The sequence below is a fragment of the Lethenteron reissneri genome, chromosome 3 (assembly GCF_015708825.2).
Source record: "Lethenteron reissneri isolate LAM-NWPU_2019-01 chromosome 3, ASM1570882v1, whole genome shotgun sequence".
Lineage (NCBI taxonomy): Eukaryota > Metazoa > Chordata > Hyperoartia > Petromyzontiformes > Petromyzontidae > Lethenteron > Lethenteron reissneri.
In genome coordinates, this window is record NC_083781.1 from 5,059,412 (window position 1) to 5,080,111 (window position 20,700).

The 20,700-nt window shown below is 45.8% G+C and overlaps 1 protein-coding gene across 1 annotated transcript in view; it reads right to left on the reverse strand.

Annotated features, from left to right (window-relative positions):
- Positions 1–20,700, reverse strand: part of CFAP52 (cilia and flagella associated protein 52) — an 81,298-nt gene that overhangs the window by 28,953 nt on the left and 31,645 nt on the right. The window contains exons 8-9 of the mRNA XM_061556070.1: positions 18,358–18,528; positions 13,165–13,313 (exon numbers count right to left, since the gene is read on the reverse strand). Coding sequence (XP_061412054.1) covers positions 13,165–13,313; positions 18,358–18,528 — 320 coding nt within the window. The remainder of the gene's footprint in view (positions 1–13,164; positions 13,314–18,357; positions 18,529–20,700) is intronic.

The following is a 20,700-nucleotide window of genomic DNA, read 5'->3' on the forward strand; positions in this document are numbered from 1 at the left end:
CATGTTTTGTCCCGCTGCCCCTCGGACACATTGCACTGCTGATATTCGATAAGGCTCCATTTAAAATGTGAAATTGCTGATCTTAACTCGCGTGTGTCAAGGTAGATGTGTCTCTGTGTGTATAGACTTTCACATATCCCAAGATAACAAAAAAAGCCTTTAATAAGAGAGTGCTGCAAATTCTATTTAAGAATCGTGTAAAAAACATTCACAATTGCGGTTGGGATAGATACTTATATAGCAACAAATGTAAACAAAGATCCTTACCTATAATTGGTTAGATATTAAGCTAAGAGTTATAGTACAGATTAAATGGTAGGCATGATTTAAATATTCATTTCCAAATTTATTTTCGAATTTCCACCGTGAATTGCTGTCCTGCATGCACACTTCTTTTTTTCTAGCTCTACTGATGTGCCGCCAAAGTTAAGTGCCTGTCGCATACATTGCACGCTGCTTCTCCGATTTTCCATTACCAGTGGTACAAAATCTAACGGTAAAGAATGAACATGTGTGACCTAGAAAGCAGTAAGCTTGTTTCAAAACACATGCTTAACTTGTATGCATGTCGCTACTCTGGATGTAAAGGAGGGCTTGGAATGCCCAACACATTCCCAATATTTACACGCTAATATCTGCTCAGCTCTTGATCTGTTTTGTTTATGATACATGTGTCACTGCAGATAATACATGGTGATCAACACGTATTTTTGTTCAGGTACATTGGTACGCCCTTTTCATTCAGTTTTGTTCCGTTTCTCAGAAGAACTCCGGCCTGCTCTTGCCAGCCTCTACAGTTCATAATTTTGACCCCGGTCAAGCTTGAATAATAACTGTCCTGTACCTACAATCTGATATATTCCGTGTCTTGAATGGTTTAGTGAAGGTTGTTGTGCATGATGCCAAATATCGCATGGTTCAGTAATCTGCAAGCTCGCTGTTAATGCAAATTTAATAAGAAAAATATGATTAGAAACACCAGTTTTAGGAGTGGCGGACTGAAAAGTATTGGGAAGTAACTCCCAGCAACCTCTAAATCTGTCCATCTGTATGTTTTATTAATTCTTTCTAACAATGCCTTTATGGTTATATTCATTGTTATAACATATTGTTTTTCAAATTTTACATGTGTGAACTGCTGAAAACAATTTGAATGTTTTTTTTTTCCACCAACATATCCATAGTAATAATATTCAGCACTGCTCCCACCTTTTTTCCAATTCGGCACAATACGGATTAATGCTTTGACATGTTATGAAGGCCTCTGATTGTAGCACTCCCTTGCCTGTGCTTTTTCCACTATAAAATAAAAAAGCTACACTTTTCATACAACACCAATATATATTTATGAACACTTTGCCTGCTTTGAGCTTCTTCAACATCCCTATCCTTTTTTAGCAACCTAAGTTAATGCACATAGCCAAAACGCATTTGCCCAAAATGCACTTTATAGTCTGTTTATGCGAAGTATATTTCATGTTTACTTGCTTGAATGAACTCACACCGATTTCACATTACTGCAAACAAAGACATTGTATATTGTATTCAGTATACATTTACTATACATGTGTAGTGACATCACGGATGTCGTTGTGTGGTGCCGGCCCTAGAGAGGCACGGCGTGCGATGTACTTACATCGCGGACACCCGGTACATGTGGGTGTAGTACCAGCCCTAGAGGGGCTCGGTGAGCGCTGATAGAGAGTGCTGAGTAGCACCACGCTCGGCGTCCAGTGCTGTCCCCTTTCGGAGGGGGTGTGAGGGTGCCGGCCATGAATGGGGTTAATAAAGGCCATGGCACTCTAGTTGACCCTGGAAGGCACGTGACGGGTAAGATCTACACAGGGGCCCCAAGTGGGGGGCTAGTGGTGGTCACGTGTCGGGGCGAGATCCTGCTAGAGGGTTCGAGAAGGTGGTCGTGGCCAAGGGCGGAGCCAGCCACGACAAGTGAGGATATATACCGGGTCCCCAGAGGGACTGGGGTTCAGCGTTGCTGTTATCCTAAAGATCTACGTTCCATGTTCTACGTCCGAGAAGAGTCACCAACACATGAACCTGGACCCAAGCCGGGGTCCTGTCCGTTGTAGCTACTCCCAGTGTAATTAGTGTAGTTTGCCTGGTGGTCTACCACCATAGGTTGTTATCTGGTAAAGGGGCAGCTACCCCTTTGTGTTGGTATCAATAAATGTTGCCTCCAAAGAATTGAATCCACTACACATGTGTAATAACAGCCATAGAGGGTTCACGTGGGAATGGGCTTGCCGGTCCTGCTTGTAGCCAATAAGGGTTGAGATAGGGACCATGGCCCATGCATCATCACGACAGGTCATCAGGAGTGATTGGCCCAGCCATTCGGGGTCCCAGCAAATGGGGAGCCGGATGAGGGGCGTGGTCCCGGGATTGACAGGGAACCATCGAGAATGGTCAAAGCTGTCCATGAACGATTGGCTGGGGGAACCACGTGACGGAGGTGTTAAGAGCGAGTGAGAGAGAGCGATCGCGAGCAGACTGAAACTAACAGGAGCAGGGTCACGCGCGGACGGGGGCTGGGGGTTGCCACGTGCGCGGAGAGGACTCAGTGTGTAGTCTGTCCTCTCTCCGTTGTCTGCCAGCAACGGAGAGTGAGTGAGCCAGTGTATTGGAAGTGGAAATAAAGGACTGATTCCGAAGCCGTCTCCGGGAGGATTATTACATTGGTGTCAGAAGTAATTCTGCGACTGTTTGGACGATCGTCAAGATGTCTAAGCACCTCAGAAAAAAGAACCTGCCCGTGCCTCTGTCGGAGGAAGAGGTCGAGACGGATGAAGATGAGCTGTTGGGAGCTACAGCCCTGGTGCCGCCGGCTGATGACGCTCGCCTCGACGCCTCTCAGCGTCGACCGGGGGAGGATGTCACCACCGTAGGACCAAGAGACGAATGGCGGCTGATGGCGGAGCAGATTGAGTCGTTGCGCGCAATTCTGCTAAGTCTGGTGACCGCGGTGGCGTCCTCACCGGCCGTGGGTCGCCAGATCGCCGATCAGCTGGACGCTGCGGGAAGGGATCCTGCTCTGGAGGCGGGACCCGCCATTGTTCCTGCCACGCGGGAGGACGCCGTCATCTTGGGTGGGGCGGCTGCGCCAGAGTCGTCGGCCGCCATTTTGGGCGCGCCTGCCACCACGCGGCCGCCGGACGCCATTTTGTCTGCACTGAGCGGAGAGCGGGAACGGCGGCCGGAGACGCCCGCGGCACGCGCCTGCCTCCGCGGACATCGCCTTCCACAAATAAAAGAATTTATCGCCGGGGGCGATTGGAGTGCTTTTACGTGGCGCTTCGAGTCAGCTTTTAGATCTGTCAACTGGACGGAGGAAGAAGCGCTGGGAGCGCTACCTACGCTGCTCGATGATGTGTCTCTGGGAGTCTTTCGCTCCATCCCGGCGTCCAAGAAGAAGACGCTGCGGGACGCGTTCACAGAGATGGCGGAATTTTACGACCCGCCGACATCGGCCACCAGAAAATTTATGTCGCGTCGCCGGGCACCGGAGGAATCGCCGTTGGCCTATCGGGGGGCGTTGATGGCGATGGCCATGGCCGCCTACCCCGACGCGACGGCCGAGCATTTAGATCCTCTCATCCTTTCCCGTATGCTGGAGTTGTCTCAGGAGCTCAACATCTCTCTACCAGTGTGCGGCCACGAACCGCTTTCATCGCGGTGGGTGGCGCGCTGCCTGGACGCTAAGTTTAATATCAAGCGGTGGGACCAGATGGCGGCGTGGACGGGGAAACCCGAGATCGATGGGCCGCCTCTGGGGTGGTCTCCGCGACTGGTTGTCCACTGCTCCGACGACTCGGGCGACGACGACATGCTGGCTGCTGCTGTTCCGCATAGGGTTCCGGGCCGGCGGCTGCGCGACCAGCGGGGCGACTACACGGGCCGACCGCGTGCGAGGGCCGGGTCGTCCGACCGCCCGCCGACATCGGCCGCGTGCTTTAAGTGCGGCAGACGGGGCCACTTCGCCCGTGACTGCCGCTGCCGACCTCTGCTGTCGTCTCCTCCGCCAAGGGGACCTTCATCTTCTCTACCTGCCGCGGAGCTGCAACAAACTCGGGCGAGTCGGCACAAATCGGACACCCGGCAGGTCGTGTCACATCACTCATCCACTCGCATTCATTCTTACACTCCTAAGGGTAATTTTACTTCTCCTGATCCATTGACACGCTCTGCTACACAATGGAAGAAATTGGCTCGCAGGATTGTGGCAGCGGCGTCGGGCTCGTCGACGGTACGCGGTACCATCGACGGCGTTGACGTCCGTATCTTGGTGGACACGGGCGCATCGGCTACCATCATTTCGGATGTAATTTTTCATTTGTTGTCCATTCCTGCGTCCAGAATACGCAAGGTTAATGATGCGTGTGTTGCCGCCAATGGGGGGAGCATGGGCATCTGCGGACAGGTGGATGTGAGCATCGCTATTGGAAATATTACCGCCGCAGGACCTGTGTTAATTTCTCGCTCACTAGCTGTTCCATGCTTGTTGGGTACGGATTTCCTGCGCCGAATGCCGTTGCGAATACGGGTCGACCAGGACTGTTTGGAAATGCCGGGGGGTCGTAGGATGGCGTTCCTGCCTTCCCTGCTGGCCACAGCGCATACAGGTAACGCAGTTACTGCTGTAGTTGCGGCTACGGTCGAGGTTCCATCGGGAGCGCAAATGCTTATTCCGCTACGTTACCGAAAACCACTTCAGATGGCAAAGGGTGCGAAAGGCGTGCTATTATCCCCATCGAATTCCGTATCGAAATCTTTTTCTTTGGCGGCGGCACAAACGATCGTGCGCCCAGGTCAGGCACCTTTCATACAGGTCTTGAATGGGGGACCTGATCGCGTTGTTGTTCTGGAGGGATCGGTGCTGGCTCACGCCACTACCGATTTCGCCTCTTGTAATAAACCGCCGCGCGCTCAGATGCCCGCGGATGGGCCTCCGCACGATCGTTCACAAGAACGTTGGATTGCGGATTTATGCGGAGAGAATTCCTCTTTGTCAAATGAACATAGGAACGCCTTGCGTTCGCTATTGCTGCAGTACGCTGATGTGTTCAGCAAAAATGATTTGGACCTCGGACGCACGTCGCTTTTGTCGCACCATATTGAAACCGGTGCGTCGCCGCCTGTCTGTATGCACCCTCACCGCATGAGCCCGGCGGAAAGGGAACACGTGCGTGGTGCGGTAGATGATTTGCTGGCGGCGGATATTATCTCGCCATCCAATAGTCCGTGGGGCGCGCCCGTCGTTTTGGTAAAGAAAAAAGATGGTGGTACGAGGTTTTGCGTTGATTTCCGCCGGCTGAACAAAATCTCGGTGGCGGACGCGTACCCCTTACCGAGGATGGATGACTCATTGGATGCTTTATCGGGTGCTAAATTCTTTTCCACCCTCGACCTGTCCTCGGGCTTCTGGCAGCTTCCCCTCGATGACGAGTCAAAACCCAAAACGGCATTCCGCACGCCGCAAGGCCTCTTTGAATTTAATCGGCTGCCGATGGGCCTGAACGCGGCTCCGGCCACGTTTCAGCGCCTCATGGAATTGGTGTTGGCGGGACTGCAGTGGGAAACGTGCCTCATATCTAGACGATATAATTGTCTTTAGCCGCACGTTCGAGGAACATCTGCAACGCCTTGAGACAGTTTTTCAAAGAATGCGTACGGCTGACCTTAAGTTTAAACCGAAGAAATGCCACCTCCTGCAACACTCCGTCCGTTACCTGGGTCATATTGTCAGTTCGGACGGTGTATCCACTGACCCTCTGAAAACGAAGTGTGTACGTGAGTGGCCCACACCCACTTCAGTGGGTGATGTTCGGCGGTTTATTGGATTCGCTTCCTATTATCGCCGCTTCGTTAAGAACTTTGCGACGTTGGCAAAACCGCTACACGTTCTGACTGGGAAAAATCAAAGGTTTAAATGGGGGGCGGAGGAAGAAAGTTCGTTTATGGCACTTCGGAACCACCTCGCCACGGCGCCTACGTTAGATTACCCAGATTTTTCACAGCCGTTCATCCTTGATACGGATGCTAGTGATATCGGCATTGGGGCCGTTTTGTCGCAACGTAAAGACGGGATTGAGAGGGTGGTGGCGTATGGCAGTAGGGTTCTCTCCCCTGCGGAAACACGATATTGCGTGACAAGGCGGGAACTTTTGGCAATTGTCCATTTTGTTCGATTGTACCGACCGTACCTGTATGGACGGAAATTCCTGGTCCGCACTGATCATGCGGCTTTGCAATATTCCCTCAAATTGGATCAGCCGTCAGGCCAACTGGGCCGGTGGTTGGAATCGTTACAGGAATTTTCCTTCGATATAACATACCGAAAGGGGGCCCGTCATGCGAACGCTGATGCGCTCTCGCGGCTGCCGCCCGTTCCTCCGTGCACTTGCCTGACGGGCACGCACCGCTGCGCCGCGCCGCCCACGTCGCCCTGCCCGGTTATGGGGGCGATAGCTAATGAGGACGACGCAGGGGCGAAAGCGAAAGAGGAGGACCAGCGGGTGCCGGTGGACACCGATGATACCTTACGGCTGCCGCACGCGGTCTGGTTGCGCGAGCAGGAGGCCGATGCCTCGCTGTCTCCACTACGCAAATTGATTGGGAAACAGAAATCGCAATTGGCGGGCTGGAAGTGGCGGATGTTTCGGGGTAAATCGGGATTGTTAATGTGTACCGACGGGGTGTCTGACCAACCACGCTTGGTGGTGCCTACTTCGCTTCGCTACGACCTGCTCCGTGCTCTGCACGCTGATAAGTTGATGCACCTCGGCGTCCAAAAGACTGTGGCCGCGATGCAAAAGGATTTTTTCTGGGCCGGTATGACGGCGGACATCAATGATTTTGTCCGCTCGTGCCATGACTGTGCGAAGAGGAAACCGCCTCGGAACCACTATGTACCACCGTTGCGTTCCATTGAAGTGTCCCGTATCAACGAATTAGTGGCTCTCGACATTCTGGGGCCGTTTCCCCCGTCGGCTAGGGGCAATAAATACCTTCTGGTCGGGGTGGAATATTTTTCTCGATGGCCGATGGCCTGGCCTCTACCCGACCAAACGGCAGCGTCCATCACCGACGCTTTCCTGAACGGGTATGTCATGGACAAAGGGGCACCTGAAAGGCTGCTCACGGATCAAGGTCGGAATTTCTCCTCTAAGTTGCTTAAGGAAGTTTGTGACGCGCTAGGTACAAAGAAGGTTCGCACCTCCCCATACCATCCACAAACAGATGGTATGGTGGAACGATTCAACCGTACCCTTTCCGCTATGCTTTGTCACACGGTCAGTGAAAAGCAAACCGATTGGGACTTGCACATACCAGGCGTTTTGGCGGCATACCGCATGGTTCCGCACACGTCCACGGGATACTCGCCGTTTTTTTTGATGTATGGCCGTGAAAATGTTCCACCCATCGATGTGCAACTGGGTACGCCGAGTAAACAACCGTCCCGCTCCCTGCCTGACCACGTGCGTGACTCGCTTGAACGAGTAACGGAAGCGCGAGAGGCTGCCCGGTGTGCGACGGCCCGTGCTCAGGCAAGGAACGAACGGTACGCGCGTCGATCGCATACTCGCATGCCTTGGTCAGTGGGAGACCTGGCGTAGCTCCACTGCCCCCAGGTACCGGCGGGCACATCCCCTAAATTGCACAGGCCATGGCGGGGGCCTGTGACGCTCGTAGATGTTCGGAACTCGCAAAGTATCCGCGTTCAATACGGCAAACGTCGGTGGTATGTTCATTCCTCGCGACTTAAACCCTATGTTGACGCGCGTGTCGGTCCTTCATCCCCAATATCTGACCTGCCGGGTTCTGCTGGGCCGACTGCGCCGCTTGACACGCCCGTTGATCCCAAGGGGGACTGTGTTGTGCCTCCTGCAGATGAACAGGTTCTGAGGGCTGAGGAAGCCCCCGCTGCCCCCCCTCCAACGGGGCCCGCCCTGGACGTGACCATGCACCAACAACCTACTTCTTCTTCGAGCCTGCCACCTCCTGTTCATCCGGAAGCGAAGCGACCTTGCGCTGGGAGCGGAGAGGGTCCCGCGTCGCGTACGCGGTCGAAATCTTTTCCGTTTCGTTAACGTTCGATCATTCGCTAATTCCCTGTCGTTAACGCGCTGCAGGGGCGCCCTAATGTATGGTGTGATTTTCTTAGAATTATTATGGGTGACTGTTATACATGTTGTTAGGCGCACGAACGCCGGTTCACCCTCAAATCGTTAAACGCACCTTGGTGCCCTAATAAGATGTCGCGGAATTGGTTCTTCACCCTTTTCCCAGCCGAAACGGCTGAATTTTTTTCACCAAGGGGGGGGGTGATGTAATAACAGCCATAGAGGGTTCACGTGGGAATGGGCTTGCCGGTCCTGCTTGTAGCCAATAAGGGTTGAGATAGGAACCATGGCCCATGCATCATCACGACAGGTCATCAGGAGTGATTGGCCCAGCCATTCGGGGTCCCAGCAAATGGGGAGCCGGATGAGGGGCGTGGTCCCGGGATTGACAGGGAACCATCGAGAATGGTCAAAGCTGTCCATGAACGATTGGCTGGGGGAACCACGTGACGGAGGTGTTAAGAGCGAGTGAGAGAGAGCGATCGCGAGCAGACTGAAACTAACAGGAGCAGGGTCACGCGCGGACGGGGGCTGGGGGTTGCCACGTGCGCGGAGAGGACTCAGTGTGTAGTCTGTCCTCTCTCCGTTGTCTGCCAGCAACGGAGAGTGAGTGAGCCAGTGTATTGGAAGTGGAAATAAAGGACTGATTCCGAAGCCGTCTCCGGGAGGATTATTACACATGTATGAGGGTCTATCTATTATTCCTTATCAGAAAAATCATGCGTGTCGTGGGGAACATGATTAACAAAAAAGATAATTATCTCAATTGGGATGTGTGATTATAATCACACAATATTTGCGTTCTATATTTCTCTCCACATACAATAATTAAAGTTTTTTTTGTACACGACATTCTGGGAGTTAATAATTCCAGCAGCATTGATTCAGTGCAAGCAAACTCTAGACTGGTTTTTACATATATTGTTGCTGATATTATGCCTCTCAGAATACTGTGGGGGCAGATGGGTTGTGTAATCATATTTTTACGCAGAAACATGAAGGAGACATTCTCTGATTGTCTATTGTGTATATTTGTAAGTCTGCTTTTGTGCATTCAGATACCTACGTGTTTGCACTTTAGAATACATATAAATAAATACATTTACATACATACACGGCATTTTATTTAACAGATAATAGTTTCAGATGACACATGTGTAGATATAACCAATGTCCTGCACAATATGAATACAAGAGGAAGCTCCAGAACTAGATGGAATAACTGTGGACATAATTAAACAATAAGGACCAGCTGTTGTAACAAAATTAGCGTACCTATTTACTAAACGTTTCTACAGTCTGCCACTGCTGCCCGAGCCACTGCTGTCATTCAATAACTCACCTGAAACCCACCCCTTCAGGAGCCACGAGTGACACCACATTGATTTCTCGCTGCAGTGGGCTCATGACAAATGTTTAATGGCTTTTTCAGTATCCTTGTAATAACTATCCATGTTACAGTGCTATAGATTTCGTCATTATTATCATCATAAAAAAAAAACTATTTAGAAGTATAAAATAAGATTTTCGTGAACCCACGGATAATAGTAGATAAATGTAAGACAATTTCAATGAGTCGAAACTAACCTTAGTCAATGTTTGTGTAAAATCTTGATTTGTAGCTTTCGTGACTGCAGCAATCCATACTCTTTGGTTCTTTTGGTAAAGTCACGCAGGTAGAAAAAATAATAGATCACGACGTTTTGATCGCAACAACAAGCGACCATCTTCAGGTGAAAGAACCAAAGAGTATGTTTTTGTAAAGATAACACTGTGTGTGTGTAGTGACATAAGAAGGGAGGGGCTGCTGGGGGCTCTGGGTTCCCGGGCGGGTCCAGACGCTTAAGCCTCTGGGCGCCAGGCGCTGGGTTCCCAGGGCGTCCAGACGCTTAAGCCTCTGGGCGCCGCCAACGGGGGGGGGGGGGGGGGGGGGGGGGAAGGGGGCTGTGTGTGCTCTGTGGGATGTCTGGTGGCGCACACGGCCCCAGCCCTCGTTGGACCAGGCATAAAAGGAGAGCTCCCTGGACAATCGGGGTCCAGTTGTAACTCAAGACCCAAGACCCACGACCAGCCATCTGAAGACCCTGGGATGTTGTGAGAGCGAGTGGTGGGACTCTGGAACTCCCGACTCTACGACCTTGTGAGGGCGAGTTCCGGAGCGTAGCCAGAGTAGAGTATCTAGGCTGTGTAGCTAAGCTGTGTACCTAGGCTGTATTAGAGTATCAGGACTGTTGGAGAGTTGGACTGTTGGAGTGTTGTATTGTAATAAAGAAGTTACCTCTACAAGTGTCTCCGGAATCCGTTACATGTGTGTTGAGCAAGGCACACTCTTTTAAATCACTAATCAATTGGAATGTGTAGAACACTATCTTTCACCTTTAAAGTCCTTAACAAAATAAACAATAATGCTTTAATTGCTGTTTAAATGAAATACTGTCATGATTAAACAAAAGAGATTAAATAACAGTTTTTGGAGCTACTACATCAGCAATACACACTAACCATATAACTCAGTTGTCTTATCCAATATCCGCTGTCCACTTAATGTTGTCAGAATAAAAGGCTTGTTGGAAATTCAACCGTAAAATGTTTCAGACTGAAAGACAGCCTTTCATGTTGCTCAGAATTACACTTTTGACAATAGTCTCTTGCCTCATGACATCAATTAAATCTGTCTTTCCAAGCTCACAGCACATGGTAGTGTGTTATGTTTTATTCAGATAACTGATGTGCAACCAGCCCAGTAATCAATTATTTGGGGTACGATGCAGTCTAATGTGAATACAAAATGTCAAAGAAAACTAAAAATATATTACACGATCAACAGAATGAGTTATAATATAATCGTTATTCACGAACTTGCTATCCGTGACTTTGGCTATCAGCGAATGGCATCTGAAACTCTACGCGACTGCATCGAGAGAGAAAGTGATGAGAGAGAATGTGACGAGAAAGTGATGAGATAAAGTGATGATGTTGCGTGCAGCATCATCATAATTTAAGGTGAGTTAATTTATAAACTATTATTAAATATTGACTTAAAACTTTCGTAACTGCAGGCATTCATATTCTATGGTTCTTTCGGTAAAGTCACGTAGAAAGGACCAATACTTCTGCCGTGGCTGAACATTATTTTAATGCAGCTGGCTCACACGAAAATTATTTCTCTAAGACGATGGTACTTGGCAAGCCTACTGGCTATCAACAAAGATTCGTTCATGAAGCCATCCATATTTATAGACACAGACATAATTTCAACCGAGAGGATGGTTATAAGCTCAGCAATCATTGGAAAGATGTCATCAACCACTTTGGGTCATGACTTGATTCGTGTTTTCTTGTCAAACTCCACCGTCAGCAGTGTGAGTGTGTGGAGCGAGATGCAATGCTTTGATTGGTGTAGACCTACTGCCCGTGTCGGAGCCCTCTCCAACATTAACATTAGCTGCCCCGCCCATCTCTAAACCTTTATAAACAGCTTGCCTTCATAAACAGCTTGCGATCGAAACGTCGTGATATTTTTAATTACTTTAATTTTTCATTTTTGTTTTATTTTTGTGTTATTATCTATCTACGTGACTTTACCAAAAGAACCATAGAATATTATTAAATACTTTTATATATTTTTACTTTGTATATCATCACCAATTTCTCGTGTTATTATGATACATTTGTATGTATTTAATAGCTTACGTATGTGTAAAGGTGTAATTGGGCGAAGACGCGTCATCCCCATGCAGTTAGCCGGTAGTGACGGCCACATGCCGACAGGGGGCAGAAGAGGGGCTGAGCCCCAGTGCTCAGAGACTATGGCCCATGAGGGCCCAACGGTAACCCTATGGAACGGTATGTTTAAAGGGACAGACCCCAGGAGGGGGGCTGGGGGATGACATCACCCCCAGATCCTTCTGGAAGGTTCGGGAAGGAAGGTGTGGCCGGGGCAGGGCGAGCCACGGCACTGCATAAAAGCCGGACCTCTGAACGGTCCCGGCAGTCGTCGTCCAGCTGAAGACAAGAAGCCTCCTGAACAGAAGAGCCCCAAGGGCAGAGCAGTACCCCTGGCTAAGGTCGGCTCAAGCTAACCAGTGAAAACTGAAGAGAAGAGCCCAGGGGCAGAGTCATACCCCTGGCTAGGGTTGAATCTAGCTATAACCAGTGAAGACCCAAGCTTCACTCAAGGAGGACTTGAAGATTAGCTAGTAAAAGACGTATTAGTCCGGAGGGGCTACCTCCTTAGGGTATCGGGTGTGAGGGGCCGCTACCCCTCTGTGTTAGGGATTGCTGTTAAATAAAAACCGTGTTGCCTCAGATAAACTCTCTTCTAGTTATACAATCCACTACATATTTATAATTTAAGGTAACTCATTCCAAAGTTATGTTTCCGTAGGCCAAAATCATTATCCGCAAAATTTTCTATTCACAAGCATCTCCGGAATGGATCCCTCGCGAATAATGAGGGAAAATCGTATGTGAAGGCTGAATAAACACAGCAAATGCAGTTTATATTGCACCACCAGCCTTGCTCGCTCAGTGTTTTAACTCCTAAACCACCGAGCCATTTTCATGTAACTGGTGATTTACACCTTAATTGCCAAGCCATCCATCTGGGGATTGGTTTGGAAAAATATACAGAGCTACCTACTCTTTCAGTGCTTGTGTTATAATATGTGCTTTAAATAGACCTATAAGAGATCTTCGTTCAGAATATATTACTGTAAATATATGGTTGCTCCATCGTTAGCTGTATAGCTTAATTGTCTGTCCGGAGCTTCAAATGATAAAAAACACCTTTGCTCTAACCCTTGGTGCTTGTCGCTTAATATAAATATAACGGGCAAAAATATTCAAAAACGAATTCGTAAAAATGTCAAATCAGATTAACTATTTAGGAATGCAGTAAGCAGAGAGGTGGTACAATATGCATCATGCTGTTGCTTTTGAATGCAATTGCACAGCTATGTCTAAATAACACGACATCGCGTGTATGTGAGCTTATGCACGTAAGCATTGCCGTAAGTATGCTTACCGCTCACGATGCTCTTTCCATTGCGCGCAAACTGGATGGAGTGGCAGGTCATGTTGGGCACAGTGATCCGCAGCAGCTCTTTGCCCGACTGTGTGTGCCACACACGTATGTCCTGACTTGAGCAGGTGGCGAACAGCTCCGATGTGCCACTGGTTATACAACAAGAAAGAATCAGTCATCTTTTTTTTATACTACCGTATTATTCAAATTATAAGACGCAGTTATATCCGCTGTGGTGTACTAGTTATGAATACTGGACTTACAATCCAGAGGTCACCGATACGATGATCTCCCAGTACGGCAGTTAAATCATTGGCGCAAGTTTCTGAAATCTTCAGCCTCTGACCATTCCACGAGTATAAATAGGCATGCCACAGTAAGTTGATCGGCAGGTAATATGGTGTAGCACAGTATGTATACTCCCACCTCTTCCAAATGTCTGGCCAGCATGGAAGCGTAAACCAAAATACCCTCAAACTCTCTCTAGTGGAGGGACTTCTGCCAGGAGTGGCGTGAGCAAATATTTGCAAGGCCGCACCTATCCCATGATGTAATTGAAAGCAAAAGTTGGGGGTGCATCTGTAATCCACTAGTTGCTTGTACGTAACCAGATTAGTACAACGTTATTCAGATTCAGAACATTTATTTAGACTGGAGGAATCCTATAAGCTACAAAGCTCCTTTTCACAGATGTGCAGGAGGGGGCTGGCCAGAGAGTTACAACAACAAACAATACAAAAAACAATTTGAGTGCAAAGTATAGGAAGGCTCAGCAAGTCACTAAATATAAATGGAAACTTTAAACGCGCATGCCCCCTGCATCAGTCAGTTTGTGGAACTTTTGTACCAAACTGAAACAAGATATGGAGACCTCGTCTTGCACACTGAAGTGTGCAGGCTTCGCAGTAGTAAAATACTGGGCCACTTCTTGGCACTACTACTAACAATCAAGTAGTTACTTGCTCAGAAATCATTGATACTGGGAACAAGAGTGCACCTTACTGGAGAATACGTTTTTATCTTAAATCCCACGACAAAACGAAACGTAGGCTGGATACATAATATTCTGGTTACTCACGTTTCCCTATAAAAGAGAGACAGCTACAATAGGCCTTCTTATGGTAAATTGAATTAAGGTATCATTCATTTTCTTGATTATTCATTTAATGTCTTTAGACATCGCATCCCAACTAACGTATTGACATCGGAGCTCAGAACGTAGGATTTCTTCACCGAGCTCTTTCCAGGGACGAGCACGACACATCATGCTGTGAAATGGCCCACAAGAGAGATGCACCATCTCTTAAGGGTCATTTCAACAGGTCTCTCGTATTGCAACCACAAGAGCCACTACATTATGTAGACAAATGCTTCCGCTCTGTGAGAGTCTATTGACACATTAAGTCATTAGAACTGTGAAAAAAGAGGATGCGAGAATATTACTTTCACAATATCCAGGGATCAATTTTAGCAAAAATTAGGCTCAAGCCCATGATCTCAGCAGTTTTCACTCAGTGCTCCAATAAAGATCGCAGCCTTCTTAGCACCATGGTGGTGAGATGTTAACTACCTCGTCTGGTATACAAAAGGTCGTGGGTTCGATTCAGACTCTGACACATGTAAAGTATATTTGGAATTTGCATATTCTCCCTGTGGTCGCGTGGACTTTTCTCCGGGTCCTCCAGTTTTTCCCTCCAGATTTATAATCAACGTGCGTTTAGAGTATTGGCTGCTAGAAATGTCCACGTGATAAGCCACTTCGTTGAGCTTTCATTTGTGATCAGGTCGAATCTGAAAAAGAACTGAAAAAGCTCAGTGGGCCTTACCTGGTAAAATAAAAAAAATATTTTGTAGTTTTCATAGAAACATCAAAAGATATATTATAATCTATAACGTTATGCCTAACACATCTTACAGGCCACAAGCTTCAATTAATAATTTGTATAATCTCGCCACGTTTTGTGTCATCCATGTGTAATGAGATGAAAGCATTTTCTTGGTTGGTATTCAGTATTTAAATAGATAGGCATTATTTTCCTGTAATAGGCATTACAGGAAAATAGCAATTCAAGACATGGTTGTCCTGTACACACTAAATATAAAGCTAGTGTTACAATAGCCTTCATGTGTAAGGTTTATAATATGATAGTGAATTTCAGCAATTATATACAAATTATAATTCAATATGAATTATGACTAATAAGCTTTCATGTTTAAGTAGACAACAAAGCAAAATTACATTTAAATACACAAAAGGCAGTCATTTTCTTCTTAAATGAGCATTACGATGATGCTCATCTCCTGTTTACAACCCTGAGCCAGTGGTGGGAATTTCACGTCGCTATTGCAGGGGTGAGTCTATCCGTACGAGAACCACTGTTGACTTGCCCACAAATCAGTATCCTTTTTTTTACTCAAAATGTGAGCCTGCTTGCTCTACTATTGAGCTACCTGAATGACAAAAAAAATTACATTTACACGTAAAAAACTGGATAAAATAATATACATCCCCAGTATTATTGCGAGCGGCTCGTAATGTGTAAATGTCTTAAATGTTTTTTACAACATGCAAACATAAAGATAAGTATCTGTGGGTGTAGTTGATATAAATGCTTTTGCCTTCACCTTGATAAATAGAATGAAATACTGTATATCCATTGAATGGCTACAAACAAAATCCCATACAGAGTATTACAAGACTCACTTCATACTGCTATGCATTAAAAGGCTACATGATATATAAGATAAACATGTTTTGGATTTGGATCATTCAAGCAGCTGAGGCAAACTGAAACATGTGTCTCCAAAACGGAGTGCATGTGGATCGTGTACCACCTATCCATCCTTTCTATTTTTTGAAAGGAATTGCAACACTATTAATAGGCAGCCGTCGTGACTTATTGTCAAACAGCACTAAAGACTGATTGCTTGGAGATCAATGGCGTGTCCCCGGAAGAACATTGTGCCATGCTGTGTACAGCCGCAGCTGCTAATTGAATGCTACAATCCTGAATGTAAACGTATTCCTGCTAAGGGCGTGGCAGTGCCTGCATGTTCAGGGATGGAAGGTAAAGGACATTTACAAGATATGCTTCCTGTTTGCTTGCAAACAGACTGTAAACAATGCGATCTGGCAGCCCAGGTCAAAACGTGTTTAGAATGTTGATATACTATGAGACCTCCTTTACCAGTGGCAAAATATAGTAATAGGTTTTTACCCTTTCAACTGGTACAAAAACTGACACCTTTATACAAGGGATCATGTTTGCAATAACCACAACACAAGCAGTCAAAATGCAAACAAAAAGAAACAACTCTGATGAGGATAATGATATGCACTGTCCTTGAAGTTGATTGGTCCACACCCGAGACAGCTTTTCTTAGAGCCTAGTCTCCATTGGTGTTGGACCAGATGACGCCAAAAGGGAGACTAGGCTCTCAGAAAAGCTGTCTCGGGTGTGGACCAATCAACTTTAAGGACAGTGCATATCATTATCATCATCAGAGTTGTTTCTTTTTGTTTGCATTTTGACTGCTTGTGTTGTGGTTATTGCAAACATGATCCCTTGTATAAAGGTGTCAGTTTTTGTACCAGTTGAAAGGGTAAAAACCTATTACTATAATGTTGATATAATTTAGGTGACCGATGAATATGCCACAATGCCATCAATTAAATTTGGTTTTACACCAGTCACTTTATTCCCACTGAGAGATGATTTACATATACGTGGATCAACATGAGAATTACCCACTGATCTACAAAAAAAGTGCAGTAAGTAGCAAACTGAAAACATTACAAGAGGAGTTAGAGATATTTTTTATCGTTTGAATGCTCCCTGATGGACACTACTTCAATCTGTGTTGACATAACTGGTGAAAAAACAGAACATGTACAGATTACACTGCTAGTAGTTTGTGGCTCGAGTTTGGAAAATAGCAAACGCTGCCTTGAAATTCACACTTTCCAATGAATATAATTCTACTTAATAGGCAGCCATGTCACATTAAAGAGCACATTGACATTCCATTTAACAAGTAAACCACTTTGTATGTGTTGCCTGAAGCTGAACATTTAATATTACAATCCCAGGAAATTTCAGTGTGACATGTGGGGCATACTAACTTTTAGTTGCTGATTTTATCTGAATTACGTATTGTTTTATATTATCGACAAACATATAGGCCCTAGAGCTCCTTCACCTCACTCACGTGAGCACGTGCTCTAAAGCGAGTGCTCACACTGCTGTTCTGCCCACACTGAACCAAAATGGCACGAAATGTATCGTCATCGCCCAGTTTCTAATGAGAACAAAAATTCCAGTGGATCATTGCAGATCACCTGCAGGTGTCCCACGATAAACATGACTCGACCCACACTTGAACCGCAAGCCGTATAAACGTCTTCGGATCGACCTGACACCGCCCTGCTTCACAGGTCAGCTGCAGGTAGCCGCATTGCTGGCCTATTGTTAAAAGGTGAAGCCGTGCAATTACTTGAAGCTCTATAGAGCCCTTCTAGGGTAGTTTGACCCACTCTTTCACACTGGTCAGACTTTACCCCACAGGATACAACATGTTGATCTACTGACTATGGTGTACCCATTTATACTGCAGGGTGGACAGAGGTGTGGTAAATTTTAATAAACTTGCAACATTATTTCAGCTGCCGTGCCGGCAGATGAATTGAACTGCTGACTCTAGATTTGAAGCTTTCGTGACTGCAAGGAACCATACTCTTTGGTTTTTTCGGTAAAGTCACGTAGATTTCTAACGATCAATTAAATCACGACGTTTCGGAGGCAACACAAGTCTTCAGGTGGAACCGTCACAGGAAAAATTACTGTAACAGAAGGGAGCTCCAAGAAACACGACCTTAAATACTGGTTAAGGGAAAGGGAGGAGCCAGGATGGGCACAGCCCAGTATTTAAGGTCGTGTCTCTTGAAACTCCCTTCTCCTGTTACCGTAATTTTTGCTGTGACGGTTCCACCTGAAGACGGAGGCTTGTGTTGCCTCTGAAACGTGATGATTTAATTTTTCCTTTATTAACCTACGTGACTTTACCAAAATACCAAAGAGTATGAACTGCTGACCTCTGGATTACAAGTCATGTGTGCTACCCGTTACACTATGACAGCATCCCGTTATATTAGTATTGTAAAACAAAAAAACACACGATTGAAAGCAGCCTTACAATGGAAAGGCAACGTCGTTGACGGGCTCGCTGTGGCACGTGGCGATCATCTCATGAGTGAACTCGGGCAGGTTGAACTGATAGATCTGAGCCACTGCTGTTCCAGCAAAGAACTGGTGACCCTGACCACGCAGGGAAATGGATGTCACTGCACCCTCCAGTGCCACCTTTCTGAACACGAGAAGACAAAATGCATCAGTGGGGAGCCAGAACAAAAAAAATGAAAGGCACAGGTGCATTCTAAAATTATTACCCTCAACTGCATTCAACAAATGTTTTGTATTAGCTTGCTTGGAATATATCTATGTATATAATTATGAATGCACCTGCACACCACTTCACACTGTGATACAATACAATTCTCAAGTGGATTCTACCCGCACAATAGATGCACATTGGTAGGTTCACTTAAAAGACAAAAATACAAGGGATAATACATCAATTGTCAAATTATTTTGTTCACGTGTTATATATTTTTGGCAAATGCATGTGACTGGCATGATTTCTGCTCATTGATAAAACATTTATAAAACTGATGCTGTCTACTTAATTGATCATTACTAGAAAAACGAATAATAATACATAATATTAATTTAAAGCCTTTGTGACTGCACTCTTGGATGCAGGCCTCCTCATACAGTGTCAGCCATGAGGGGATTGTTTGACCACACTTCACTATTCTGGGCAAAAAAAAGGGGTTATTGTGAAAGACAAAAGTACAGAATTGATTAGACATCACTCACGAATGATGCCAGCTGTGGCTGGGTATCGAAGTCAGGTTACCTGATTTGTAGCGTAGTGTGCTAACCACTGTACCAGAACTTAATCCGTTAAAGAATAACAATTAGATTAATTTCATATACTGTATGCTATCATTGCATTAAGAATCACAGTAACAATAAGTATCCATTCATAGTGGATTGTTGGTTTAGGCCAGGGGTCGGCAACCAAAATAACACGAAGAGCCATTTCTTTCCAATTCGGTACAAAATTCAGTATTTCAAGAGCCGCAATGCATCTGAGTACATACTGTACATACGTACATATCGTCAAGAAGCAGCCCGTAAAGAGCCGCATGCGGCTCCGGAGCCGTAGGTTGCCGACCCCTGGTTTAGGCCACAGAATAATCTGGCCAAATGTCTGTCATAAGGCCTACCATCACCTGACATTGTCAAACAATTTCAACTGCCATGTGTACAAGCATTTAATCGCCAACTATATATTTTTTCAACTCGCCGGTAAGTTGAAGAACAATTTTCACAACCATATGTATAAATCTGATACTACATCTCAGTTGTTGACATATGCCAATGGTGATATGTCAATTAACCATTGTAAATGTTAACACGTCGCGTAATGTTAAGGTAACATGATACTGCTATCCCACTACAGGTGAGTAGATTAATAGGTAGCATATAATGCTCATCATTGGCGTGGGTAAATTACAATACTGCACAATTTGAATATATTAATTTGTAAATGTTGTTCATCTGATGTCGTAAAGAAGTCAGATCAGGTGACACGGTTATTCTGACTTCTTGGATTTACTCTCGAATTCCTGGATTTTATCCTGAAGATGCTTGGTTGACATCATTTCAATTAAACTTTGTATCTAATTGCAAAGTTTGAGTGTGAAAATTGTTCTTCAATTCACAGGTCAGCTGAAACAAAAATAATCGGAAAAGTAAACACTTGTACAACAAGTTATAAAGTATTTTGTTTGGCTATCTCAGGTGGTGAAATGTCTTACAGCAGAAATGTAGCCAGATCATTACGTAGCCTAGCCCAACAATCAATTATGAATCATATTGGCTGAGAAAACCTATGTGTCGGGTGTTAATTGTATGAATGTTAATATTTAGCTAATATTTAAAATTCAGTTCACAACATTCTATATCATTAAATAATACAACATTTAATGTTCAAACTGTATACCTACATACCAAAACAATGATAAAACATTATGACATCTACATAAAAGAGTGGTACTTGAACAGTGAACATGATAACAAATATTGGCAGCAATTTTAGTTTGATGCTGAATTCAGAAGATGATCCAGATGCATGTCACCAACATGTGAAACTCACTGCACTCTTAATGTAGCTATACACAAATTGAGCCTTGTGGTGCTTTGTTGTAAAGCTCAAGAAAAACAGTCCAATTATCCTGAACTGTTGCACAAAATAATCTTGTTGTCCATGTTGCTCTTGATTAAGCATTGGCTTTCATATGGAGTAACTTTGAAAGCCGAATAATGTCAGACCTGCATCACGCACCTTTTTTAAAATGCCTTTCAAATGTTTTTGTTGGACAAGCAACAAGTGGTCTGATTGGCTGGCTGA